Source organism: Bubalus bubalis, chromosome 14 (genome assembly GCF_019923935.1).
Source record: "Bubalus bubalis isolate 160015118507 breed Murrah chromosome 14, NDDB_SH_1, whole genome shotgun sequence".
NCBI lineage: Eukaryota > Metazoa > Chordata > Mammalia > Artiodactyla > Bovidae > Bubalus > Bubalus bubalis.
This window is the reverse complement of record NC_059170.1, coordinates 51,558,276-51,585,412: the sequence shown is the minus strand read 5'-3', so window position 1 is coordinate 51,585,412 and position 27,137 is coordinate 51,558,276. Positions and strand designations below refer to the sequence as shown.

General features: G+C 39.3%; 1 protein-coding gene across 3 annotated transcripts in view; it reads left to right on the top strand.

Annotated features, from left to right (window-relative positions):
• Nucleotides 1-27,137, top strand: part of MRC1 (mannose receptor C-type 1) — a 111,825-nt gene that overhangs the window by 14,814 nt on the left and 69,874 nt on the right. Inside the window, exons 1-5 of one of the 3 annotated variants that reach the window (XM_044928088.2) lie at nucleotides 4,445-4,460; nucleotides 4,555-4,728; nucleotides 9,248-9,412; nucleotides 15,971-16,084; nucleotides 22,733-22,879. In XM_044928088.2, coding sequence (XP_044784023.1) covers nucleotides 4,557-4,728; nucleotides 9,248-9,412; nucleotides 15,971-16,084; nucleotides 22,733-22,879 — 598 coding nt within the window. In that variant the 5' untranslated portion in view covers nucleotides 4,445-4,460; nucleotides 4,555-4,556. Of the gene's footprint in view, nucleotides 1-4,444; nucleotides 4,461-4,554; nucleotides 4,729-9,247; nucleotides 9,413-15,970; nucleotides 16,085-22,732; nucleotides 22,880-27,137 lie in introns of those variants that run through there. The other 2 variants (XM_025264335.3, XM_025264336.3) reach the window with 2 other exon arrangements.

Here is a 27,137-nt window from a genome sequence, read left to right as displayed (position 1 = left end):
AGAAATATTGATTGCTTTTGAATTTGGAATGATTGTGTGTTCTGTGAGTGAATAAATGCAGTTAAAAAGTCCTGAGTGATACTTTAGCTATTTGTGATTAATGGGAAGACATTACTTTTAACTTTTGCTAAAATTTTTCCTAACAACTATTATTGTTTTTGGAAATTACTTTTCACTGTCATCTTTAATTCAGAGTTCTGGATTTAATACTGTGTGATTGTCATGATAAATGAATGTAACCAAATGTTTCTTTTCCTTTGGTTTAAGTCATCTCTAAACAAATGATCTATGGAAACACATTTTTTAATAACTCAGATTGCATGAAATCTTGACATTGACAGTTTGGGTTTCTAAATGTTTCTAATTTATTTGTTACCTTATGGGTATTTAGAAACATTATATAATAATCAGAAAATTAGCAAAGCTGAGGCATTGGCTTGTAAATTAACCTTTAGCATGTTTAGTCTGCTATTTTAGAAAGTGATAGCACCAGTGGACAGAAAATTACTTTATATGTAGTTGGTTCCTTTAGCTCTTCAAGGTGAAATAAAATCAGAGTATCTAGTCTTCTCTTGCTGCTGCTAAGTCATATCAGTCGTGTCCGACTCTGTGCGACCCCACAGACGGCAGCCCACCAGGCTTCCCTGTCCCTGGGATTCTCCAGGCAAGAACACTGGAGTGGGTTGCCATTTCCTTCTCCAATGCATGAAAGTGAAAAGTGAAAGTGAAGTCACTCAGTTGTGTCTAAGTCTAGCGACCCCATGGACTGCAGCCTTCCATGCTCCTCCATCCATGGGATTTTCCAGGCAAGAGTACTGGAGTGGGTCACCAGTGCTAGGCCAAATTTCATTTTCTGGCAGCCGCACAGAAAAAAATAAAACAAAAAAAAAGAACTTGAAGTCCTTTACAAAGGCCTCTTGAGTCAGACGATGATGTAGCCACATTCTAGGATGGGTCATTTGGTTGTTGTGTAGTGCTATCTAGAACATCCTCAAGGTCAGAGAAAGAGTTTGCCTTTTGGGACTAGAGATTAACCTGTTTCCAAAGTTACTATGTTACCGAGGCTGCAAAGTTTGGTTGAACTGGTCTGATGGCAGCTATGCAGGGTATCAGAGTTCAGTTCCTTGCAAGATGATGATTTATCAGCTTTCCATTTTCCTTCTATGTTCTGTAAAGAGAAAAACAAAGTAGGAATTAAAGAATAGTGAGGAAGAGGGCTCAGAAAAAAGTTATCCTGAGGTCTTTTTCGAAAATAATGTAGATTTAGAAAGTATGTGAGAGACAACCAAAGTAGCATAGCATTTCAAGAGAAACTTGACGGAAAGTTGTAGGGCAGGACAAAGGTGAACTAAACGTTGACTGAGTCAAATTCCACAGATAGGACAATAGTTCTAATTGAGGAATTCAACACAAGGAAGTTTGGTGCTAAAAGATGGGAATTCTCAATTTATTTTAAAAGATATCACTGAAGTTCTACAATCCCCTTCCCACTCCCTGCCCACACTTTCTGATCTTCTGTTTGCTTTCAGAAAAATATGAATAGGATTTAAGACAGTGGTTCTCAAATTTTAATGTGATTAAGAAACATCTGGAGAAATTGTTAAAAATACAGATCCCAAGGCCCTCCCTCACTAGATTTCAAATTAGCATATTGGGGGAAGGGCCTAGGGATCTATTGAATTTTTTTTTTTTTTTTTTTTGAAGACACCACCATTTTTATTTGAGGTTGCATATTCTAGATAAAAGACTAGGAAGAAGATGTAGGACGTAGTGTAGGAGTAAGTTGGAAGAAACAATGAGGTATTAGTAAAGATGTTAGTGTGGATCCAGCAAGTACCATTAATTTAAAAATTATAAATATTTGTCATTAGGCTAAGACTCCCCATATATTTAGGTAGAGAAAAGGGTAATGATCTTTCTTTAAAAGCTGCTTATGTAACAAAAATACAATTTTCCAGGATATATAATTCTAGTGGGAAGTAATATTATTTTACTCCAATTCAATCTGAAAATTATTTTCTTTTTACGAACACCTAGGTGGTTGGATACAAATAGTCCCTTGACCGCACTTTGCATACTCCCTAACTCTCTCCCAGTACGTAAGGTATTCCTGCTAGATGATCTAGCCTTTCAGAGAGATCTTGGAATCCATTCATTGGAATATATGTTAGAAGTAAAGACAAGGCAGAGAGGATGTATGGAGATTCTTTGTCGCTCTAAAAAAGATTTGGGGAGGAATACTGTCTGAGACCAAAGATTTAATTTTGAGTAATAGAATTAGATTTTGTAGATTTGAAAGCATCTGAGGATTGTCTGGAAGAGTGGACCACAAGAGGAAGAGGCAATGAGTGCTGTGTCATGAGTTGTTAGTGAAGTTGGCCTCATCAGTGCTTTGTTTAATAAATCAAGTTAGGGACTAGTGGACAACACTGCGCTTCTACTGCAGGGAGCGTGGGTTCAATCCCTGGTCAGAGAACTAAGATCAGCATGCCCTGTGGTGCGGCCAAAATTTTTAACAAAATAAATACATTGAATTAGTCCTTAAAAAGCCATTTTTGATTGGCATTTATAAGTTGAGCTCTGAAAATTCCCTGGCTGCTTTAATAAGCAGTGAGACTAGCCCTAGGTAGTCTTTATCACGTTTGCTGCTGCTGCTGCTGCTGCTAAGTCGCTTCAGTCGTGTCCGACTCTTTGCGACCCCATGGACTGCAGCCTACCAGGCTCCTCCATCCATGGGATTTTCCCAGCAAGAGTGCTGGAGTGGGGTGCCATTGCCTTCTCCATTATCAGGTTTACTTCATACAAAAGAGCAATGACATAATTATTACAAATCCAGCATATTTTTATACAATCTATGATTTGGAAAAATAGTCCTATAACTTAGTGGGGCCAAATTTAGAATCACATTTTAAACTTACTAACAGCTAGGTGGCTCAGACAGTAAGACGTCTGCCTACAATGCAGGAGACCCGGGTTCAATCCCTGGGTAGGGAATATCCCCTGGAGAAGGAAATAGCAACCCACTCCAGTACTCTTGCCTGGAGAATCCAATGGATGGAGGAGCCTGGTGGGCTACAGTCCATGGGGTCGCAAAGAGTTGGACACGCCTGAGTGACTTCACTTTCACTTTTCAATTGGGAAAAAAGTAATTTTGAGGGAATTGAAAATAAACCTAGCTTTTAAGGTAGACTGGATAAGTATGAATAAAGGAAAAGGAAAAGAGGTAAGTCATTTATTTTTGTCGTGCTCTTTATGTACATTGAGATTCCCTGATAGCTCAGTTGGTAAAGAATCTGCCTGCAATGCAGGAGATCCTGGTTCAATTCCTGGGTTGGGAAGATCTGCTGGAGAAGGGATAGGCTACCCACTCCAGTATTCTTGGGCTTCCCTTGTGGTTCAGCTGGTGAGCCACAGAATCCGCCTGTAATGTGGGAGACCTGGCTTCGATCCCTGGGTTGGGAAGATCCCCTGGAGAAGGGGAAAGCTACCCACTCCATATTCTGGCCTGGAGAATTCCATGGACTGTGTAGTCCATGGGGTCACAAACAGTTGGACACGACTGAGTGGCTTTCACTTCACTTTACTTATGTACAGTAGGTGCCATGCTATGTGCTTTACAACTGTTATATTATCTAAATAACTTTTAAGATGTCTTTAAAGAATTTTTTAAAGTCATAGATCTATGAAACAATTAGGAAAAGAGTATTCTTATCTAGAAAAAATTCTGAATATCAACTGGTCACAAGAGACTAAATATTTCAGTATAGAAGATTATTATCTCCCAGAGTTAATCTGAACGTACTGGAGAATTTAGCTACATGGGTGGTTTGGTTCTTAATGGAGATGTGACCTTCTCTAATCCTTTTGGCTTAAGCCAAACCATAATCCACAATGGTTCTATATTTGTTTCAACTTCCTTTTCTAGGTAAACCTAGAGCTTCTCATTTTGATCTGTTTGGACCCCTTTTTTTTTTTTTTTTGAAAAAGACAAATATTGATGATAGATAGTATCTAACGGTTTTGAGTGCTTTTTTCCATGATGCGAATCAGAGATTTATATGAGAATTCCTACCCTTTCTTGGCCATTGTTGAGGGACTTGAGTGGAATGTGTCTTGGTAGGAGTGGTTGGAGGGGACTGAAGTTTTGACTTTGTGTTTGGGTTCCATGGTTATAAGGTTATTTTTCAATCTAGAGATTCAATAATTATCCAACTTCAACCAAGAGGAAGGATAGCCTTTTCTCTATTTGGAGGAAAGGCAGAAGTCAAAGTTGGCAGTAGAGCTGACTACTTTTGGCTTGCGAGAGCAAAGAGGAAAACCTATTGCCAAAGACAGCGGAACAGAAGCGGTACTAGAGTTGTTCCTGAGGACACACTGCTGTATGAGCAAAAGACAGGGGTCGAGAGGGAATGGAAATACAGGGGAATTCCCTGTGTGGGGCATGAGGTGTCATTAGAAGAGTAAGACCAGTTCTTACAGTAACCTTCTGATTGGGAAGTCAGTGTTCAGGAGATTCACATCATTTCTAAGTGCAAGTCGGTGTGTCTCTTCTAGCCATGTACACACTCCTGGGCAATGCCAATGGGGCAACCTGTGCCTTTCCATTCAAGTTTGAAAACAAGTGGTATGGGGAGTGCACAAAGGCTGGACGATCCGACGGCTGGCTGTGGTGTGGAACTACTACGGATTATGACACGGATAGGCTCTTTGGATATTGTCCATTGAAGTGTAAGTAACTTTAAGACAATTTTGGCATATTTAATATGGCAACCTAGTGATAAAACCTTGTGTATTTTTTTTGATTTTTTCCTTTTTTTCCTTTATGTGATTTCTCATTTATTATCTCAGATCATACACCAGCACAACCCTGTACAGATGTCACTGTCCCCATTTTCTCATGGAGAGAGCGATCTGTATTGGTTAAAGACCACAACTCACATCTTCTGACATTTTCACTAAATACTTCTTCTCTTTACATTCCACTGTTACTGTCAGTTATTTTCTAAGACTTTAAGGCAAATTATATGGTATATGATACAGTATATACTTAATACCAGAGGTGGTCATTCCATTTTCCAACCCCCCAGTGGTTTACCTTTACTAAACTATAGATCAAAAATAAAATTTAAGCAATGCTACAGCATGAAGTTTGATAGAGAGAGAGATGTGAGGGATGCCTGAATTTTGTGTCAATGTAATGAAAAGGGTTCCTTACTGTGAAAATGATAGTAATGCTACTCTTCTTAAATTCAGTTTAAAAAGAGTTATCATTTAATTTAACATAGTTTCAATGGAAGTGAGTTATGTCTATGCTTGAAGGGGTTCTAAAATGAAAATATTAGTCTTATTGGAATGATGCAAAATAAGTTGCACTGTATTATATTGATAGGAGGGGCCATCAAAATGCCTGGTGTCCTTTCCATGCTCAAGAATCTGTTAAGAAGCAGGGCAGTGGGAGTTCCCTGGTAGTCCAATGGTTAAGACTCTATGCTTCCACTGCAGGGGGCATGGGGTTCTGTTCTTGGTTGGGGAACTAAGATTCCACATACGACACCATTCAGCCAAAAAACAAAAAAAGAAAGCAGGGTAGCAGACTTTGGGTGGGATGGAGGAGGGCATTTGTGTTGGAAGGCAGAGAGAGGGGTGAAAAATGCAGAGAGACAAGAGTTCTTTGCTTCCCTTTCCATTACACCTCTTGCTGCCAGCTGCTCTCATCCTTTCCTTCCCCCTGAACTTCTTACTCTTGCTAATTCAGATTCTATGGAATCAGAGCTCCTGTTTTCTGCTCTCCTGCCAAGGGCTGGGTGCATGGGCAGAGCCTCAGAGGCAGTCTGGGGTGTTGTGAGACCATCTGCATGGCAAGAGTGTTGCTTACCACTAAACTTTCAGGACTACACATCCACCTACCATCACAGTATTCCAAGGATTATTGTGAAAAAAACAGTCCAGTTTACAAAAGTATCTTAGTTTGTAAAGCCAAAATTCAAGAGTTGTGTTTATTTACCTCTTTTTTGATTTTTAATTCCTAAAAATCACAGTAAAAATTAATTTGATTTCTCAGCCCCTTAGATTATTGCAATTCCCCTCTGGGTACAGTCCCTCTCTTCTGGTTGAGCACACACAAAACCTCACAGTCTTCCTGTGTTCATAGTGGAACCACTCTCCCATTCTTGGGTGAGGTAAATGCATTTCTCTTTTATGATAACCTTTATTTATTTAATTTTTTTAAAGATATTTTTACATGGACCATTTTTTAAAAGTCTTTATTGAATTTGTTACAATATTGCTTCTGTATTACATTTTGATTTTTTCTTGGCTACAAAGCATGTGGGATCTTAGCTTCCCTATCAGAGATTGAACCCACATTCCCTGCATTGGAAGACAAGTATTTTAACCACTGTATTCCCAAGGAACTCCCCTATAACTAAAGGTTTGATTCCCATGAAAGTTGATTGATGTCTGATCTCTGTATTAGAAGATTTGCTGTCTGAAAACTAAATTTAACCTTTTTCCTCCCATAAGATAAAGCAGTATTTGTTTTCCAGTTATGGAGGAGCATCTTTGTCCTGGACTTTGCAGGAATAGTATTTTCTAAATCTGTTATCATGTAGTGTCTTGGGGCTACAGATCTCATGGGTCCAGCTCAACATCTTACACTTATACGGTGTTGACAGATGTGTTGTTGGTTGTACGTATGATTTAATGAATCATTAAGTGGAAGACAAATGGTGAGCCAGTAATCATTAAAAAAAAAAAAAAAAAGCACAAAAAGTGAAAACTCACCACCTTGGCTAGACGTGCATTGGAGGGATAAACTGAGTATCTTCTAGAATAAGTTTTTAGTCTCATTGATTCCAATTTATGTCTTAAAGCAAACTATATATTTTTTCCAGTTAACTATAAAAGAGAAATTACTGTAGAAATTTAAAACACTTTTGATTTCAGCATGCATTATGATTTTAAAGAGCCTTTTATACAATTTATGCCTTTCTTAAAGAGTTTTGCAGTTTCCCAAACTATTTCATTGTCCTTGCTTTGTGTTTCTTTCAAAAGAGCATTTTATTTTATGTTAGCCTTCAACTAGCAGATTCAATCCAGGAAGATGAGGTCCCAGCTATTGACCTAGTGACATTTCGTATATGCTCTTCATTGTCCTTTTTATTGTTTATGGTAATGTTTTCCTTCTATTTAGACATTTATTTTCAAGTATCAGGGCAACAGGAAAAGGAAAAGCCCCCTTTCTCTCAGTTCCTCATAGCTTGCAATTTTAGTTTTCAGTATCTGTTGTGCTGGTTTACTGTGGGAATTTGTACAATTTGGGGAGATAGAGGGTCAGCAAACCTATGCATTCATTGAGAAATAAGTTTTAGTTCCCTGATTTAAAATGAAAAATATTCTTTCTTTAAATGAAGAGAAAAGTCTTGTATTTTTTCTTTGCTCATTTATATCCCTTTTCTTCATTCCTAGATGAGAAAATCATCCCCCCTTTTTTTATATTTCACACTTTCTACCACAATACAAGCCAAACCTCCAAGTTTCTAAAAATATTTATTTAAAATAGCTTCCTCTTCAAATAAACCTCAAATCAGTCTCGTTTGAATCATCTCACTTACATGGAGAAAATTCCATTTACACATTAAACTAGTAAGATCTCAAATTACATTAAGTTAAATTTAACATTACTAACTCAAATTTATTTTTATATAAAAATATAATGATTTTATAGTTAAAACATCTTAGAAATGTCTCTGCTGTTGCCCAGATGAACTGTTGACATATTTATCTTCCTCTTTAGTGTTTCATGGACCTTAAATTTCATATCATACTGTGTGGTAAGTGTATGAAAAAGGTCACTTCCTTGTCAGATACAAAGAATTGCAATTATATGCATATATAAAGTGTAGTCTATATGTGTATATAGAGAGTAAGCTATATACATATATAGTGTAGACTGTATGCAATATATGATGTTGGCTATATGCATATGAATGGAGAAGGCAATGGCACCCCACTCCAGTACTCTTGCCTGGAAAATCCCATGGACGGAGAAGCCTGGAAGGTTGCAGTCCATGGGGTCACTGAGGGTCGGACACAACTGAGCGATTTCACTTTCACTTTTCACTTTTCACTTTCCATTTTCATGCATTGGAGAAGGAAATGGCAACCCACTCCAGTGTTCTTGCCTGGAGAACCCCAGGGATGGGGGAGCCTGGTGGGCTGCCATCTATGGGGTCACACAGAGTCGGACGGGACTGAAGTGACTTAGCATAGCATAGCTTCCCTTGTAGCTCAGTTGGTAAAGAATCTGCCGGCAATGCAGGAGACCAGGTTCAATTCCTGGGTCAGGAATATCCACTGGAGAAGGAAATGTCAACCCACTGCAGTGTTCTTGCCTGGAGAATCCCATGGACAGAGGAGCCAAGTGGGCTACAGTCCATGGGGTCTCAAGAGTTGGACACAACTTAGCGACTAAACCACCACAATGTGTAATATATTCTAGAGATAAGAAAATGAGACTCCAGAAGCTATTGATTTAATTAAAGATCAAATCATGAGTGAGTGACAGAGCCTGGAGGCAAGTTCTGCTCAGTCTGTAGAATCCATGGCCTTTGCCTGTAATGCCTGTGTTTTTGGTCTAAAAAGACCAAACTAGAATGTGCAGGTGACATATACATTGATGCAAGAAGACATATTTATTTTCTCTTCTCTTTCTTGTTTTTCTAGATTAAGGAAGTTGGGTTGTTATCTCTATTCTTTTTTTTTTTTTTTAAAGAACCACACATTTATTTGGCTACACCGCATCTTACTTGAGGCATGCCGGATCTAGTTCCCTGACCAGGGGTTGAACCCGACCGAGTTCAAGTCCCTTGCACTGGAAGTGAGTCCCTTAGCCACCAGATCACCAGGGAAGTCCCTGTTACCACTGTTCTTAATCTTTGTATTTGCCTCACTTCTCAACTCATCTGACCCCTAGCATCCTAATGGAAAAACAGACAAATATCTTTCCTTTCTTTCTTAAGGCACATGAAAGAAATGCAATGCGGTGGATCTTTGGAAAATTCCCCATCTTCATTTCAGAAGTCAAGACAATTTCATAGTCACTTTAAACCTAAGTAAAAGAAAGAATAAAAGGAAAAGAAATACAATGTTTTAGGCGTTAGTACTACCAAGATTGTTTAAACAATATTGTTCCCTGAAAATCCTTTCCCTGGGTAATGTAATCAATTCCTTTTGGCTTCTTTTGCAGTTGAAGGCAGTGAAAGCTTATGGACTAAGGATCCATTGACCAGCATTTACTATCAGATAAATTCCAAAGCTGCTTTAACTTGGCACCAGGCGAGGAAGAGCTGCCAACAACAGGATGCCGAACTCTTGAGCATCACAGAGATACACGAGCAGACATACCTGACAGGTAATGATGTGAAATGAAAACAAAGTTGTGAGGTCATGATTGTTGTCTTTCTATGTGTGCGTGCATGCTCAATTGCTCAGTTGTGTCCAACTCTTTGCGACCCCATGGACTGCCAGACTCCTCTGTCCTTGCAATTTTCCAGGCAAGAATACTGGAGTGGGTTGCAGTTTAACTTAAAAGCAGATAGCACAAATAATTATGGATATCATGATCGAGTCAGTCCTAAACAGATGGTGCAGAAGGCATGACAAATGTGAAACCTGTAAAAGACACCTGAAGTGACAAATAGGTTTTGTCTCATGACCCAACTTTTTAAAATTTGTTTACTTTTTAATTGAAGGATATTGCTTTACATAATTTTGTTGCTCTCTGTCAAACATCAACATGAATCAGCCATAGGTATACATATGTCCCCTCCCTCTTGAACGTAGCCAGCTTTCTTCTATTAGTTGTGACAGTGTCTGGAACCTGTGCTGAGAAGGATTCTGAGGATTAATCTGGGCTCAGAGTAGAAGATGCCATGATCAGTTAGCAATGTTTTAGACACAAGACATGGGTGCCAGACAGGTCAGGTATTCTAGGTGTAGCCTCAAGTCAGTGGTTTTCCATTAGCATTGAAGAATTTACTCCCACCACAAACAGGGACAAGAGCTGGTGTGTTTTTTTTTTGACCTCCTAGCTCTCAAATTCCCAGACTACTGGTTTTCAGGTCTTACTGTTTCTACAATTTTTTTTTTTAAGCATTTGTTTATATGTGAAAATGAAAAGAATTAGTGTTTGCTTGAGATGAGAAGTTCTGTTTTAACTTCTGTAATCCACACTCGGGGAACAGAGAGATCAGGACCAGAAATAAGTATGAGATTAAGAGCATCCCCCATTTCCTGCTCTAGAATCTCTCCTCTCATTCACCTTGACCCTGCTTCTAGCTTAATCTATCTCTGTTCCAGTCACCACCATGTTGAAAAAACCCTTAGTGGCTTCTCGTTTCTTATCAAATAATTAACAACACATCTTTGCCTGACTTCCAAGGGCTGTCAACTGTCCACTGAGTGCTGCTCCCCATTGTGCTTTTCACAGTCTTGACAAAAGAAAAGTTTTGGATTTCTCATCTAATGTCTCATACTTTCTCACCTCCACATCTGTTTCCATGGCATTTTTTGTATCTGGGATTTCCCACATGTTATCCAGTTGAAAGGCCATCTTCTCCCTTTCTGTCTGCATTTCTCTTATTTGTCTACCAGTTTTATAAAAGTTACTTATATATGTTCTACTTCCCCTAATATTCATTCGTTTTAAATTCATTCATCATTCTACAAGGTGGTATCTGTGCATGGGGCACTGTTCTAGGTCTTAGGGACATAATGATACCAAAGCCAGTCATATCCTGTCCACATGGAGCTTAAAGTTCAATAGGGAAAACACATAAACAAGAAAACAAACAAATAAATACAAATTATCATTAAATGCCACGGAGAGAGCAAACTGAATGCTGTGTAGAAAAAGGATTGGAGAAGCAGACAGCTGAAAGTGAGGGATGTCTTGTGACTAGGTATGTCCCCACCCCCAGAGAGATTCACAGCAGAACCTTCCAAGGAAGACAGTATTGAAGAATATTTGCTAACTGACAAATGAGGATGCAACACAAGAAAAGCAATTATTTAGAAATTCAGCCTCACATTTGGACCAGTGGTCAGTTTATGGCAAGAAGACAGTGGTTCTTAAGTGTGAAGTTGCTTATCCATCACTAGGGAACTTTGTTAAAGTGAAGCTGCCTGGGTGCACACCCCCAGAGAATGTAGATTAGTAGGTGTAATGTGGGAGCCCAGGAATCTGCATATGATCAATTTTCCAGGTGATTCTGGGGCAAGTGGATGAGGACCACACTTGGTAAAACACTATATTCAGTACCCGCTGTGTCAAAAACACCTACTGATTCCATCTACCTGGACAGCAGGCAGCAGAGCTCAGAGGTGTAGGGCACAGACTTAGGAGCCTGACTGCCTGAGCCCCTGATCTGTGAAGGTGGGGGGCCTTGGGGGTAATACCTGAGGCTTCTATGCTGCAGTGACATCATCTGTTAAGGGAGGAAAGTGTGTGTTACCTGGTATGGGGGACAGAGTTGTCCTCAGCCTTACCTCATTATCTAGGACTTTGCTTTCTCCAACTCTTTTTGGATGATATCTCCATCAAGTGAAACACATTTCTCCTATAAGTTACTATTTTTAAACTGAATTTGAAGATGTTGGTTGCATCCTATTTTAGTTAGAAAAAAAAGTAACATGCATTATATTTTAGTACAACTTTGTGAAATATACAAGGCATTATTAGGAAAGATTTTTCTGCTTCTTGCCCATTTCTGAGGACTAAATCATGAAAACTGGCTCCACTGTAATGAAAGCTTTGTTGCGATAGTTAGGCACCAAGTACAACTTTGAAAACACCAAGTACAACATTTTTCCTAGTAGAGTAACTGCAGCAGCCATTTTCTTTCCGGCGTTATTAAGGAAACTGATGACAGAAAAGCACTGTGACCTCACTAGGGGTGTTGTCCTGGTCTGTGTTGGTCTTTGGGGCCTTTGTATGTAGTGTTGGGACAAAGTACAGAGGGATCAATGTTTATAACCATGTATCAAGATAAGGAGAAAAGGAAAACAGACAGAGATAGATGAAATTTATGTAGACGATGAAGAGAAATGATGAGCTGAGACAATCCTGTTGTGATGTGTGCTGGCTTGCATGGGTGAGAGAAAACTCTATCAGTTGAAATGGTTTCAGTTGGCTTTTTTTTTTTTTTTTTTAATGGATCTGTTTGTGTGTTGTGTTATCTTGACTCTTCTGAGTTTTGCTTGTTTTCTGGCTTTCCAGAAGCGAAGGGACAGAGCACAGGTTACTTTTGGACTCTCTTTCCGGCTGCCTAGAGCAAAGGGGCCACGTGGGCAGGACAGCATCACTGCCCCAGCCCTCCACTCACTTCCACATTTCCGGCTCCAGCTCTGCTATCGGGCGCTGGCTGCAGGAAATGCTTCCCTAATCAGCAAGGGCTATTATTGTGTCCTTAGGGGAGCAAACAAGCCCAAAGAGATTTCGAGGCAGAGTTCACCTCAGATACTTAGTTGAATCTCATCCAAGCCTCTGGAATTTCAGTCAGCAAATTTGAATTGAAATCCGGGTAAGAATGACTTCTCCAATGAGATGTGTAGCATTTCCTGCCTTTTCTTTTCTTTTTTTTTTTTTTTAATTTTTAGTCATACCACACAGCATCTTAGTTCCCTGACAAAAGATCAAACCCATGCCTCTGCATTGGAAGCACGGAATCTTAACCTTTGTACCACCAGGGAAGTCCCTCCTGCTTTTCCTTAAGTCAGAAATACCAAGCATGAGGGGACAAAAGGAGTCTGAGGGAGAATTTAAAAATTAATACAGACTTTTGTTTTTCTGGAAAGAAGGTATTCATGACATTTGGAATTTATTGGCATAAATTGGCGAAGACTCTAGAAAATGAAGGTGTGAGTAGGGGATTGTCATTCACTCCATTCTGGGAAGTAGATCACTAAAATTTTTTAAAAGCCACAAATACAATAGTTATACTTTTAAAATAAAATATGATTTATTTTATGTGAGAATTTTTAAGAGTAAATTTCATTTGACACAAAGGTATAAGCCTCTTTAATGACTCTGAGATCAAATCAGCTATTATTTATTAAACAGCTTTTGTGTGTCAGACACAGCTTTATTTCTAAAGCTGATGCTAAAACTGGTAAATAAGAATTACTGTCTTCACTTTATAGACAAAGTAACAGAAGGAGGGATGAGTTAAGAATTTTGCCTTATTCCAGATGTTCAGAAAATAACTGAATTGGAATTCAGCTCTGTCTTTCCATTATACTCTGCCCAGGTCTCACTCACAAAATAAGCAAAGATCTGATGGTCCCCAATGCATGAAGGAGAATTCTTAATTTAGATGTCAACAGCCCCTTGTTCTAGAAAATTCATTCTAGTAAACTGGCAATCTGATTTCACATTATCTGCTGAAGGCAAAGGCACCCCACTCCAGTACTCTTGCCTGGAAAATCCCATGGATGGAGGAGCCTGGTGGGCTGCAGTCCATGGGGTCACTAAGAGTCAGGCACGATTGAGTGACTTCCCTTTCACTTTTCACTTTCATGCATTGGAGAAGGACATGGCAACCCACTCCAGTGTTCTTGCCTGGAGAATCCCAGGGACGGGGGAGCCTGGTGGGCTGCCATCTATGGGGTCGCACAGAGTCGGACACGACTGAAGCGACTTAGCCGCAGCAGCAGCAGGTGGGTTAACGGCCTCTGCCCAGCAGCCAATTCTTACATCACCCATCGTCACTTCATTGTCTCTTCTACTTCTGCCCTCAAAAATGTTGGGACACTCAATTAAATCTTCAGTTCTTGAAACTGATTTATAACTATGTATGTGCACAAATAGGATTTGCAGAACTGAAATAAGATACAGGAAGTGAAATTGGCTTGTTTACTCTGATTGTTTTTGCCAGTTTCCTATGGTGGTAGCTGGAGAACAAATTGGACCACAGTATAGAAAAGAAAAATATGGTGTAATATTGGACATTACTGTGTCTTATAACTAAGTTCAAAAGTAAGTATTAACTGTTTCAGACAATGCATACATAAAAATTAAACATTAAAAAGTTTAGCATGTGGAATTGATGCTTTGTGTAATAATACTAAAAACATTTGGTAATCTTCTTTATGAAATTACAAACACATTAGAGAAAAAATTGTGGAAGATACTCATCAGATTTAAGTGACATATTTAACACAGAGTTTGAAATTTGTCAGTTGCACTTTTTGTCAACTCTAATTCAGCATGGAGTGGTGGTTTTAGTTGCTAAGTCATGTCTGACTCTTTGCAATCCCATGGACTGCAGCCTGACAGGCTCCTCTGTCCATGGGATTATCTAAGCAAGAACACTGGAGTGGGTTGCCGTTTCCATGTCCAGGGGATCTTCCTGACTCAGGGATCAAACCCAAGTCTCCTGCATTGGCAGATGCATTCTTTACCACTGAGCCACTTCAGTTCAGTTCAGTTCAGTCACTCAGTCGTGTCTGACTCTTTGCAACCCCATGAATCGCAGCACGCCAGGCCTCCCTGTCCATCACCAGCTCCCGGAGTTCACTCAGACTCACGTCCATCGGGTCAGTGATGCCATCTAGCCATCTCATCCTCTGTCGTCCCCTTTTCCTCTTGCCCCCAGTCCCTCCCAGCATCAAAGTCTTTTCCAATGAGTCAACTCTTTGCATCAAGTGGCCACAGTACTGGAGTTTCAGCTTTAGCATCATTGCTCCCAAAGAAATCCCAGGGCTGATCTCCTTCAGAATGGACTGGTTGGATCTCCTTGCAGTCCAAGGGACTCTCAAGAGTCTTCTCCAACACCACAGTTCAAAAGCATCAATTCCTCGGCGCTCAGATTTCTTCACAGTCCAACTCTCACATCCATACATGACCACAGGAAAAACCATAGCCTTGACCAAACGGACCTTTGTTGGCAAAGTAATGTCTCTGCTTTTCAATATGCTATCATTAACTCTTTAATCAACTAAAAAGAATATATAGAGAACAACAGATCTAATTTTTTTTAAGTTATAAGTAATAAAAGGTTAGAGTTTTTTAACATAGGAGGGCTGAGGTCCATGTTGCTTCTGTTTTGTTTTTTATTCCATCTCAAGCCAAGCACAGACTTTGAAGCATTGTAATTAGGATTTATTAACTGCCTAAATGGGCTTCCCTAGTGGCTCAATGGTAAAGAATCTGCCTGCAATGCAGGAGACGCAGGAGACCCAGGTTTGGTCCCTGGATTGGGAAGATCCCCTGGAGGAGGGCATGGCAACTCCCTCTAGTATTCTTGCCTAGAGTATCCCATGGACAGTCCATGTGGTCACAAGAGTCGGACAGGACTGAAGCAAGTAAGCACGTACGGGCAACTACCTAAATAAAACATTGTTTGCAGGAGAACAAGCACATAGTGTTTAGATTTTAATCATCATCTTCATGAGGAAAAAACTGATTTTTAAAAATATCAATAAAAGATTTTGAGAGTAAGTTCTGAAATATGAGGGCAGGGTAATAAGAGTGATGGATTGAAATGTGTATTCAACTTCTCATGATAGGAAATGGTGACTTTTATACAGAATCAATCTTATTTTTTCTCTAAAATGTACTAAACATATTTTGGTTTGAAAATAGTCTAAGAGAGTCTTCTGTAAATTAAAAGCATGTTCACATGATCCTGTAATAGTCATCAACATGATGGGGGCTGAGGCCTGGTCATATCTGAGTTAGACTCCCAACAAGGACATTCCTTGCTTATCTATGTTCTTAACTTAGTTTCTCTTCCTGTCAGTGGAGGTAACAGTTGTACTTGCTTTTAGGTTGTTAGGCTACTCAGAGGAGATTTGCAAGACATGATTTTCATGACTTCTCTCTAATAAATTTTGATTCAAGTACTTAATTCTGAATTTTATTTCACCATCTTTTCTGAGTGACAGTTTTTGTTTTGCTTCTGTCATATAGGTTTAACCAATTCTCTGACTTCAGGACTCTGGATTGGACTAAACAGTCTAAATTTCAACAGTGGATGGCAGTGGAGTGGGGGCAGTCCGTTCCGATATTTGAACTGGTTACCAGGTAGGATTAAGTTCATCTGATTTACTCAGTGGGATTAAGCTGGTTGAATTCATATACATTTAATTTATCTTGGTACCTAGGAGATCTCCATCAGCTCACGTGTAGATCATGAAGGGCATAATTGGGAGACTTCATCAAATGCAGTCCATTTCTTACCTTGCTTAGAAACCTGCCAGCTAGATTTGAATACACTAAAATTATAAGGATATTCCAGCTTTCTGGGAGAAGGACTTGTCTGGAAGAATTATAGCACAAATCAATACAGGACTCAAAAGTATATATTCTCAGAGTATCCTTGATTCTCTAGGTATTATATTCAAATATTTTATTTTATATTTATGAGATATTATATAATATATAATGCTACATATTATATTCAAAGATTTTATGCATATTTATTTACATATACACACACTATGAATTTAAGAAATTTAAATTATTTTGGGCTGGAGAATTTCTCATTATCTTGAGCCATGAGATATTTGCCATATTTCTGTCATCGTGATCATGATCTGAAAGTCTACGCTAACACCATTTTCTCCTGTTTTTAATCAAATAGAGTTGGATTAAAAATAATTCCAGCCACAGGTTGTAATATTCCATACTAGCATTATCATTCATGAACAATTTTGTTAACAATTTGTAGTTTAGTTGTCAAAAAACACAGGGGACAATCAAGCCTGCAATAGCTTTCCAGTTTTTTGAAGGACAGAGAAGGCTCTGAACTAATTTCTTCATTGTCATAACATAGAGGTTCAGTTCAGTTCAGTTGCTCAGTCATGTCCGACTCTTTGTGACCCCATGGACTGCAGCATGCCAGGCTTCCATGTCCATCACCAACTCCTGAAGTTTACTCAAACTCATGTCCATTGAGTTGGTGATGCCATCCAACCTTCTCATCTTCTGTCATCCCCTTCTCCTCCCACCTTCATTCTTTCCCAGCATCAGGGTCTTTTCAAATGAGTCAGTTCTTCCCATCAGGAGGCCAAAGTATTGGAGTTTCAGCTTCAGCATCAGTCCTTTCAATGAATATTCAGGACTGATTTCCTTTAGGATGGACTTGTTTGATCTCCTTGCTGTCCAAGAAGACTCTCAAGAGACTGGTTTGATCTCCTTGCTGTCCAATAAGACTCTCAAGAGTCTTCTCCAACACCATAGTTCAAAAGCATCAATTCTTTGGCGCTCAGCTTTTCTACAGTTCAACTCTCACATCCATACATGACTACTGGGAAAACCATAGCTTTGACAGAGAGATAACAGAATATAAAAGGAGACTAAATGATAAAGATGCAACTACATATACAGCAATTATTCTGAGAAAACAAAGGACCAGTGATGACAAAAAGTCTTCCATCTTATCCACCAATATCAACCCTTGTTAGTCACTTCCTGAGGCAGTGGTCCTCAGCCTTTTTGACACCAGGGACTGGTTTTGTCAAAGACAGTTCTCTCATGGACCAAGAAGGAGGAGTGATGGTTTGGGGGTCATTCAAGAACATTACATTTATTGTGAACTTTACTTCTGTTGTTATTATATTAGCCCCACCTCAGATCAGCAGGCATTAGATCCCCGAAGTTGGGGACCCCTGAGGCATTCTCTACTGAGTATGATTCTAAACTCCCAACCCACACTCCATCCTGTACTAATCTTGATTTATTAGGAAAGTGTGCAGGAAAGGATTAGTGACGTCTGCAGTAGGTGTGGGAAAGGATGGGTCATGTCTATTTATCATTTCTGTGATGGAAAATACTGGTGTGGTGTTTTTTCATATGATCGGAGTTCTTTTTAAAGCCATTGAATGATTTTGCTTTTGGCTTAGAGGATTAAACTCTCCACTTTCTATGTTACAGTCTTACGATATTGAAAAGAAAAAGAAAAGCTTGAAATAAGTAGGTGATATTTGGAATATGCTAAAACGTGAGAGGGGATTTTTTAGAGGAGATATGTTGATTTAAATATTAGATTTTACTCTGCAATTTGATTTTCAATGTATTGCTTCAGTGCACGATGGTCACAAGTCTGTCATTAGCATTAGCTGTGCTCTCCTCTGGATATGGGAAGTAAGCGTTGCTGCAGGGGAATATAAGATGTGCTTTTTTATGAGTGAGAATTTGATTTGTCTGCCTTCTGATTCAGTCAAATTAAATTGGAGACTTCCAGTTGACTCAGTCAGATGATTGGATAATAATAATTTATTGGAGGATTAGAGTTTATTCTTTGCTGCTTAATTGTTATAGATTGTTAGATCATTTTATTACTCAGTTTGAAGTGACAGTTATTGTTAGATTTAACCACTTGCATTCTAAGAGTTCAGTGAGAAAATTGAGGGGTTAACTTTGGTGAAAGTGAGGAATAAAATTGGAATATTAATGAGAAAAGAGATGTCCTTTCTTACTAAATCAAATTCCTGAGAAGTAGGTTTGAGATTAAGTCAACTTCTGAAATGAGAGTTTCTTCAAACAAAAATTAGAAACCTTGTGGGATATTAGAAGTGGTTAATTGTATAAACTGTTTAATCAGCATTCAGTTTAGTACTTCCGAAGTAATACATCTATTAAAGTGCATCTACATTTTAAGTAACAATATTTTATACAAATGACATGGAAGTATGAATGCAAATATGTAACTATAGTAACCATTTAAGACAAATATTGATATATTAAAGTTGGTATTGGTGTTCTATTGGTAAATAGCTATATCACTATGATTTAATAGTTTATATATTAGTTAAGTACTACTAGCTGTAAAATATTGTTTCTTGAAAGTTTCTTTCTAGTACTGGTACCTTATCTGTTAGTTCAGTTATAGTGGAAGTTTGGCCATAATACCAACACATTTAAAAAGGTTTATCCTCATCACTAACAGTTTTTTCTTTCTGTGCTATTCAAGCAACTTCCAAACACTTTTGACAAAGGTTTTGTGGAGCAGGTAATGTGATTCCATCTTGCAGGAAGGGAAAGTGTGGCGCAGACCCAGTTTGTATACATGTCAGAAGTGACCAAGCAGAGTCATAAAGAAAGTGTGACTCATTATCCTGTCTTCTCTTGGGAGCTGCAGCTAGCTTTTCCAGTCCTGGTTTTAAAATCATATATTAAAGTGATAGAAAAGCATGAGAAATGTGGGTATTGATCCTTGTATCAAGTGCATTCGCCAAGCTGACTTGACCTGGTGTTTTAATCATTTTCTAGTAAGCAGTGGGATGAGAGGTTAGCTGCTAAAAATATTCTTCAATAGGCTGAGTTTAAAATCTTGAGAGAGAGTCTGAGCTCTTGGGAATACTTTGTCAGCATTTAGGGTGGCATATTACTACTTCTAGGCTTCCCTAGAAGTAGTTGGCTTAGCTAAAGAATCCACCTGCATTGCAGAGTTACAGGAGATGCAGGCTTGATCCCTGGGTGGGTAAGATCCCCTTAAGGAGGGTGTGGCAACCCACTACAGTGTTCTTGCCTGGAGAATCCCACGGACAGAGGAGCCTGATGGGCTACAGTCCATGGGGTCACAAAGAGATGGACATGACTGAAGCAACTGAACACACATTGCTACTTCTAGCAGCTCTTCCTGTAAGTGCATGCAGAGAAGCGCAGCCCTTAGCACAGCAGCCATTGCTGCCCGTCATTACTCTGTAGTCTGTAACCAGGCAACAGGTCCTGCTCAGCCATTGGTCAGTGCCTCAGTGGAATTTTCCCACTGGCAACCAACTGTCAAGGAACACCCGTTAGTGGTCCTGCTCAGTCATTGGTTGGTGCTGTAGTGGGGCCCTGCCCACAAGCAACCAACCATCAAGAAAGGACAGTCAGTGAGGAGATTCAGACAACAGTGGAGTGGTGGTCTGAGGTAGATCCCGGTCTTCTCCCTGAGACCCTTCAGCTCACTTGGCCTTGGGCCAGAGGGCTGGGGGCTGTGTCTTGCTGGGCTCCAGAGCCCCCACCAAGGCCAGCCGCTAGCCTTGGCCTGGGCCTTGAGGCAGCGGTGAACCTCTTCCCCATTCCTGCCTCTGCGACCTTGTGGTGGTGGCAGTCTGCCTGGGTCACAGTCTGTGGGACCTGGTCTCCCCTCTTTGGGTGGCCTGAGGAGCCTGAGGGCCAGTTGGGCTGGATACCTAGCTCCCTTCAGAGATGACAGCTGGGCAGAGTCAGGGGACCTGGCCCTGAGGGGGCCATCAACTGAGCTCTGCCTCTGCTTAGCCAGGACTGGGAGCCATCAACTGAGCTCTGCTTCTGCTTAGCCAGGACTGGGACCTTGGAGAGTCAAAGTTGTGCCTTTTTTATCAGGACAGAGAATAACGTTTGTTTGGTACATATTTGCTTCCCTGATGGCTCAGACAGTAAAGAACCTGCCTGCAATCCAAGACATATGGGTTCAATCGCTGGGTCAGAGATCCCTTGCCTGGAGAATCCCACAGAGGAGCCTGGTGGGGTACAGTCCATGGGGTCACAAAGAGTTGGACATGACTGATGGACTAAGCGGGGACTTCAGTAACTTTGGGGTTCTTGGGGGCATGAGACACCTATCCTCTTACACGGTCCTACAGTAAACAATTCTCTGTTCCAAACTCCAATGTTTTTAGTATTGTTTGTCCTCCCTGTGCATCGGGGCACACGGACTTGCATTTTTGGTGACATTCTTTTCTTTTTCTCCTCCTATTGCCATCTTTCGTGCCTCTTCTTTCTAACTGTAGAAAACTTTCCCATGTCCAGGTAGTCTCTAAGCTGTTCCTCACAGTTAGCTTGACTTAGGTTTTTGGGAGGGTATTGACTATGTAGAATATGGCTAGTTTGAAATATTGTGTTCTTCAGTCAGTTCAGTCGCTCAGTTGTATCCAACTCTTTGTGACCCCATGGACTGCAGCATGCCAGGCCTCCCTGTCCATCACCAACTTCTGGAGTTTACTCAAACTCATGTCCATTTAGTCGGTGATGCCATCCAACCATCTCATCCTCTGTCATCCCCTTCTCCTCCTGCCCTCAATCTTTCCCAGTATTAGGGTCTTTTCAAATGAGTCAGTTCTTCTCATCAGGTGGCCAAAGTATTGGAGTTTCACCTTCAGCATCAGTCCTTCCAATGAATATTCAGGACTGATTCCCTTTAGGATGGACAGGTTGGATCTCCCTGCAGTCCAAGGGACTCTCAAAAATCTTCTCCAATACCACAGTTCACAAGCATCAATTCTTCAGCACTCAACTTTCTTTATAGCCCAACTCTCACATCCGTACATGACCACTGGAAAAACCATAGCTTTGACTAGATGGACCTTTGTTGGCAAAGTAATATATCTGCTTTTTAATATACTGTCTAGGTTGGTCACAACTTTTCTTCCAAGGAACAAGCGTCTTTTAATTTCCTGGCTGCAGTCACCATCTGCAGTGATTTTGGAGCCCCCCAAAAGTAAAGTCTGTCACTGTTTCCATTGTTTCCCCATCTATTTGCCGTGAAGTGATGGGACCAGATGCCATGATCTTAGTTTTTTGGATGTTGAGTTTTAAGCCAACTTTTTCACTCTCCTCTTTCACTTTAATCAAGAGGTGCTTTAGTTCTTTGCTTTCTGCCGTAAGGGTGTTGTCTTCTGCTTATCTGAGGTTATTGATATTTCTCCAAGCAATCTTGATTCCAGCTTGTGCTTCATCCAGCCCAGCATTTCTCATGATGTACTCTGCATATAAGTTAAATAAGCATGGTGACAATATACAGCCTTGACTTACTCCTTTCCCTATTTGGAAGGAATAGGAAAGTTGTTGTTCCATGTCCAGTTCTAACTGTTGCTTCCTGACCTGGATACAGGTTTCTCAAGAGGCAGGCCAGGTGGTCTGGTATTCCCATCTTTTAAGAATTTTCCACAGTTTGTTGTGATCCACACAACAAACTCTTGTTATTTACCCCCCTATCATACATAAAATGAGGGGCTTCCCTGGTGGTTAAGATGGTAAAGAATCCACCTGCAGTGCAGAAGACCTGGGTTCAATCCTTGGTTTAGGAAGATCTCCTGGAATAAGAAATGGCAACCCACTCCAGTATTCTTGCCTGGAAAAATTCCATGCACAGGGGATTCTGGCAGGCTCAGTCCATGGGATTGCAAACAGTCAGACACGACTGAGTGACTAACACTTTCACACATAAAATAGCCCAGTGTGAAAATTGTTCAGTGTTTAAGATTTAGCTTTATTATTTAATTTCGTTGGGGGAAAAAGTTATTTCAAAGAAGTAAACTTACTGAGGCTTCCTTGGGCCAGTGGTTGGGATTTTGCCTTCCAGTGTATGGGGTGCAGGTTCAGTCCCTGGTTAGAGAGTTGGGATCCCATGTGCCTTGCAGCCAAAAAAAAAAAAAAAAACCCAAAATATAAAGCAGAAGCAATATTGTAACAAATTCAATAAGAACTGTAAAGATGATCCACATCAAAAAAAAGTCTTAAAAAAAACAAAGAAATAAACTTGTATAATCAACATTTTAAGTACTGGGATGATCCAACAACAGAAAGAGAAATAGTATCCAACATAGCTTTTGCTCTGTAGGCAGTAAATATTTCTTTGTGAATGTGTAGCAAAAAACTGGGGATCCATTAAATGCCAAGGATAAACACATGAGGCTGTGAGGGACTATCTACTTGTCGTACTATAGTTATCCTAATTTTATTTTATTTTTTTCTCCAAAGGAAGTCCATCAGCAGAACCAGGAAAAAGCTGTGTGTCACTTAATCCTGGGAAAAATGCTAAATGGGAAAATCTACAGTGTGTTCAGAAACTAGGCTATATTTGTAAAAAAGGCAACACCACCTTAAATCCTTTTGTTATTCCCTCAGGTAAGTGATCTTTTTGATCTGAAGTACATAAAATAATTTAGAGATCAAATGACAGCCTAGTCCTAACTGTCGGCAATGCCAGGTTTGGTTGATGATTTATGGAGGTAACTTAATGATATTCCTACAAATGTCTTTGTGTTGGTTGCTAACGTTTCCAGAGTGTTCTCGAGTGTTCCAGCAGGAGTAAATCCATTAATAAAAAAAATTTTAATAAATAAATAATTGTTAATAAAAATTTTATCTTCACAGCTGCCCTAGGTGATAGGTATTATTATTCATGTATTTTCAGTGAGGAAAAAGATATTCATGGGCTATAAAAAATGTGCACATGTGACAGGACTGGAACCCAAGCTAGGAAATCAATATCTGAAAAGGATGTTTTATCATGTCCTCGCTATGTCATGGCCTATCTGGGAGCCAGTGCTATTTGTTTAACATAAACTGAAGTCTTCACCGAAATATAGTAAAACATCCCAGAAGTAGTAACTGAATTCTATATACAGGCTAGACCAGGGGGAAAAAGGGCAATTACGCTCTCTATTATAATTTTATAGAAGAATTAAACCACCAAGGCCAGACTGCATTCCTTCTTCACACTAAGCAAAAGCAAACTAACTACACTTTTTTTCACCATCAGCTGTTTCGGAGAGACACTTAAAACTTCAAAGAGACTTACGCATGTATGTATGTTCTCTGCTTGGGAAATCTGATAGTGTGGCATTCTTGACTTTTTTTTTTCCTCTATGACTTTTAAAAGCAATTTCATTTATTTTAAAATAGGATTGACATGGCTAGAAAGTCCAAGGTATGACATGATAAATAATAATTTCCTCCAATGTCTTATTCAAATATGCATTTATTCTCTGAATAACTGTGTCTGAGTGTATATCCTTACCTAGTTATTCTATGACTATATAAATAAATATGTTTGTAATTATTTTTGTCTGTTTTATACAAATAGCAGCATATAATACACTTTGCTCTACTTTTGTCACTTAATAACAATGTTGGGTGTTATTCCTTCTGGAACATAAATAGCTTCTATGTTCATTTTTATGGCTGTACATTAGCCATTGCAGGAAGAGACCATATTTTTTTTTGACTAGTCCTCTCTTAATGGAGCTTTAGTTTACTTCCATTTTTTTATTTTTATAAGCAATGCTACAGTGAATAATTTTATTTTTTTTATTTTTTATTTTTTAAATTTTATTTTATTTTTAAACTTTACATAATTGTATTAGTTTTGCCAAACATACCTATGTGGTTTCATGTGTCTCATTATTCCTAGAAGTGGAATTGCTGAAGCAGAGTGTAGGTGTGTTTGGAACTTTAATGGATACAAATATGGCAGAGATTGCCAATGGATATAGATGAAGGTCCCATTATTGGGTTTGATTATACTTTACAGGTTCACCCTTATAACTGTGGGCATGCCTTAGAGAGACTTCAGTAATTTTTATATTTCATCTCCTCTCTTCCTTCTATATGATAAATAGTATAATCCTCCCTCTTGGAAGAGCTCATATAATTCTCCTTCAGAAGATTTGGAATTGCCACTTTGGGAAAGAGGAGAATGGTGGTTTTATCATCCCTGGTATAGTAGGCAGAATTCTATAACTTGACTTTGTTCCTTAACCCTCCAGTTATAGTTTCCTACCTATTAAGTAGAAATACTAATAATACTTGTTCTCCTTGTGAATACTTGTTTATATTGTCAAGCACTCAGTCCATTATTCTTATATCTCTACAAGGCCTGTTACCGAACCAAACTTGGGTCTGCTAGCCCATGCACGGTAAAGCCAATGTACTGACATTAGGTTGCTGTGAAGGAAAGCGCAGTGTTTATTGCAGGTGACAAGCAAGGAGTCTAGGGCAGCTAGTGTGCAAAACACTTAAATCCTCAATATGTTTCAGCAAAGCATTTTTATTTATTTATTTACATTGGAGTATGATTGCTTTACAATGTTGTGTTAGTTTCTGCTGCACAACAAAGTGAATTGGCTATATGTATACATATACCCCTTCCCTCTTGAGTCTCCTTTCCATTGTCAACTCCCTGCCCCTCCAATCCTACCCCTCTAGATTATCACAAAGCACTGACCTGAGGTCCCTGTGCTATACAGCAGGTCAGCAAAGCATCTTTAAAAGCTACGTAAGGGAGGTGGATTGCAGGGTATGTGATAAGCTCGGGTACAATTCTCTGGTTGATAGTGAGGTATCAGGGCAGGGTCACAGGGGTTAATATTATCAATCCTTGGGCACCAACAGGTCTGAGGGCTACATGCCCATGATAATCAAGTAGTTAATTTCTTTCATTTGGTGGTGGTTTTAGCATCTGTAAAACAACTTATTAAACACTCAGAAGACACTGTTGTCTAGGTATTTCAGAGACAAGTTACAGCTGAGGATGTGGGAGTGGGGTCTGTTGAAGGCCCCATAAAGTCCTGCTGGGTTACATGCCTTACTTCACTTGTTAACTTTCACTTTTCATTAGTTTTTAAATTTTCTGTACTTCCTGGATTAGCATTCTGTCTTATTTATACACTCAAATAAGCCTGAGTTTGAAAAAACAAAGAGGATTATGAAGCACACACAGTTGGTGACTCTCTTGGGCAAGAGTTCCACCTCACGTACTATTTGTCCTTGAAATGCCTCCCTGTTCATCCATGATCCCTGGGTCTCTGGGGCCATACTGTCCAGTTCAGTAGCCTCTAACCACATGTGATCACTGAACACGTGAAACACAGCTAGTTCCAAGAGAGTTATGCTATAGGTATAAAATATGCACTGGACTTCCAAGACAGAGCATGACAAAAAAGTTAACTACTTCATTATTTTTAATTGATTATATGATCATGTTTTGAATATATTGGGTTAAATAAGATATATTTAAAATGAAAGCTACCTGTTTCTCCTGACTTGGGAACTAGCAAATTTAGAATTCCATAGGTGGCTTCCATTTGTGGATTTCCTTATGCCTCAATCAGATAGCATTGCTCTAGAGAAACAAGCCATCTTTTGTGTCTGCCCCAGGTAACCCCTCTTCATTGGTTGTTCTCATATTTTTTAATATTTTAGAAGTTTATCTGTTTAGTTTTTGAAGCCCTTAGAATATGCTGGCATTATTTTCAGCTTCTTGGGCAGCAAAATTAAAATATCCCACCAGAGGGCTCCAGAGAAATACTAAACTTTTTTTTTCTTGGTAACTACTGGAACTGTGTAGAAGGAGTATTTTCTAAAAATATGCATTTTTTGATGCAGACGTAAAGAACAGACTTGAGGATATGGGGTGAAAGGGAACGAGAGGGTGGGATGAATTGGCAGCAGCACTGACATGTGTACCATGTGTAAAACAGCTGGTGGGAAGCTGCTGCATAGCACAGGGAGCTCAGTCCGGTGCTCTGTGATGACCTAGGGGATGGGATGAGGGCAGTGGGAGGTCCAAGAGGCAGGGAATGTATGTATGCATACAGCTGATTCCCACTGTTGTATAGCAGAGATAAACACAACATTGTAAAGCAATTATATTCTAGTTAACAATTAACATATGCATTTTTCTATTATAATAATACAGTGTTTGAATATCAGGACTGCTATTTACTTGAATGATGATTGTACACAAAATCTTGAGCCTATACAAAGGTGATGCAAACAGTCGCAGACTTTGAGAGAATATTGGACCAATGCATCAAACAAATGACAAAGATACCTTATATTGAAACTTTACTAAGGCAGTACATTTGAGAATATTTCATATCAAACTTATAGAGATTGACATTTATTTGACAATATAGTTCCTCTTTAAGCAGGATATATTGCTCAGTTGCTCTCTAAAATAGTATCCATAAAATGGTAATAATAAGCTTTGTGTATTAAATATAACTTCAATTATTTTCCTGACAAATATTCATCACATTTATTCTGTGCCAGGCCCTATGTCATTTTAGGACGTATGGGGACAAATAAAGTGAGTCTCCTGCCTTCAGATGTCGTTACTGTCCCTTCCCCCACTCATTACTATTATAGAACATGTTTGTAATGTATCAATCATCAAGGTTATGAAATTTGACCCTAACTGTTAGTAGCAACAAACAGGATATTGGTCACTAGTACTGATTTGATGAAATCATCATTGTTGTCATGTTTATAATTTATAGTCATATTATCTCAAATGTTTTCCAGTGCAGAAGAACACAGTGAGGATGGGTAGTTTAATATTAGTATTAATATTATTTACAATTTTTTATATATATGGATA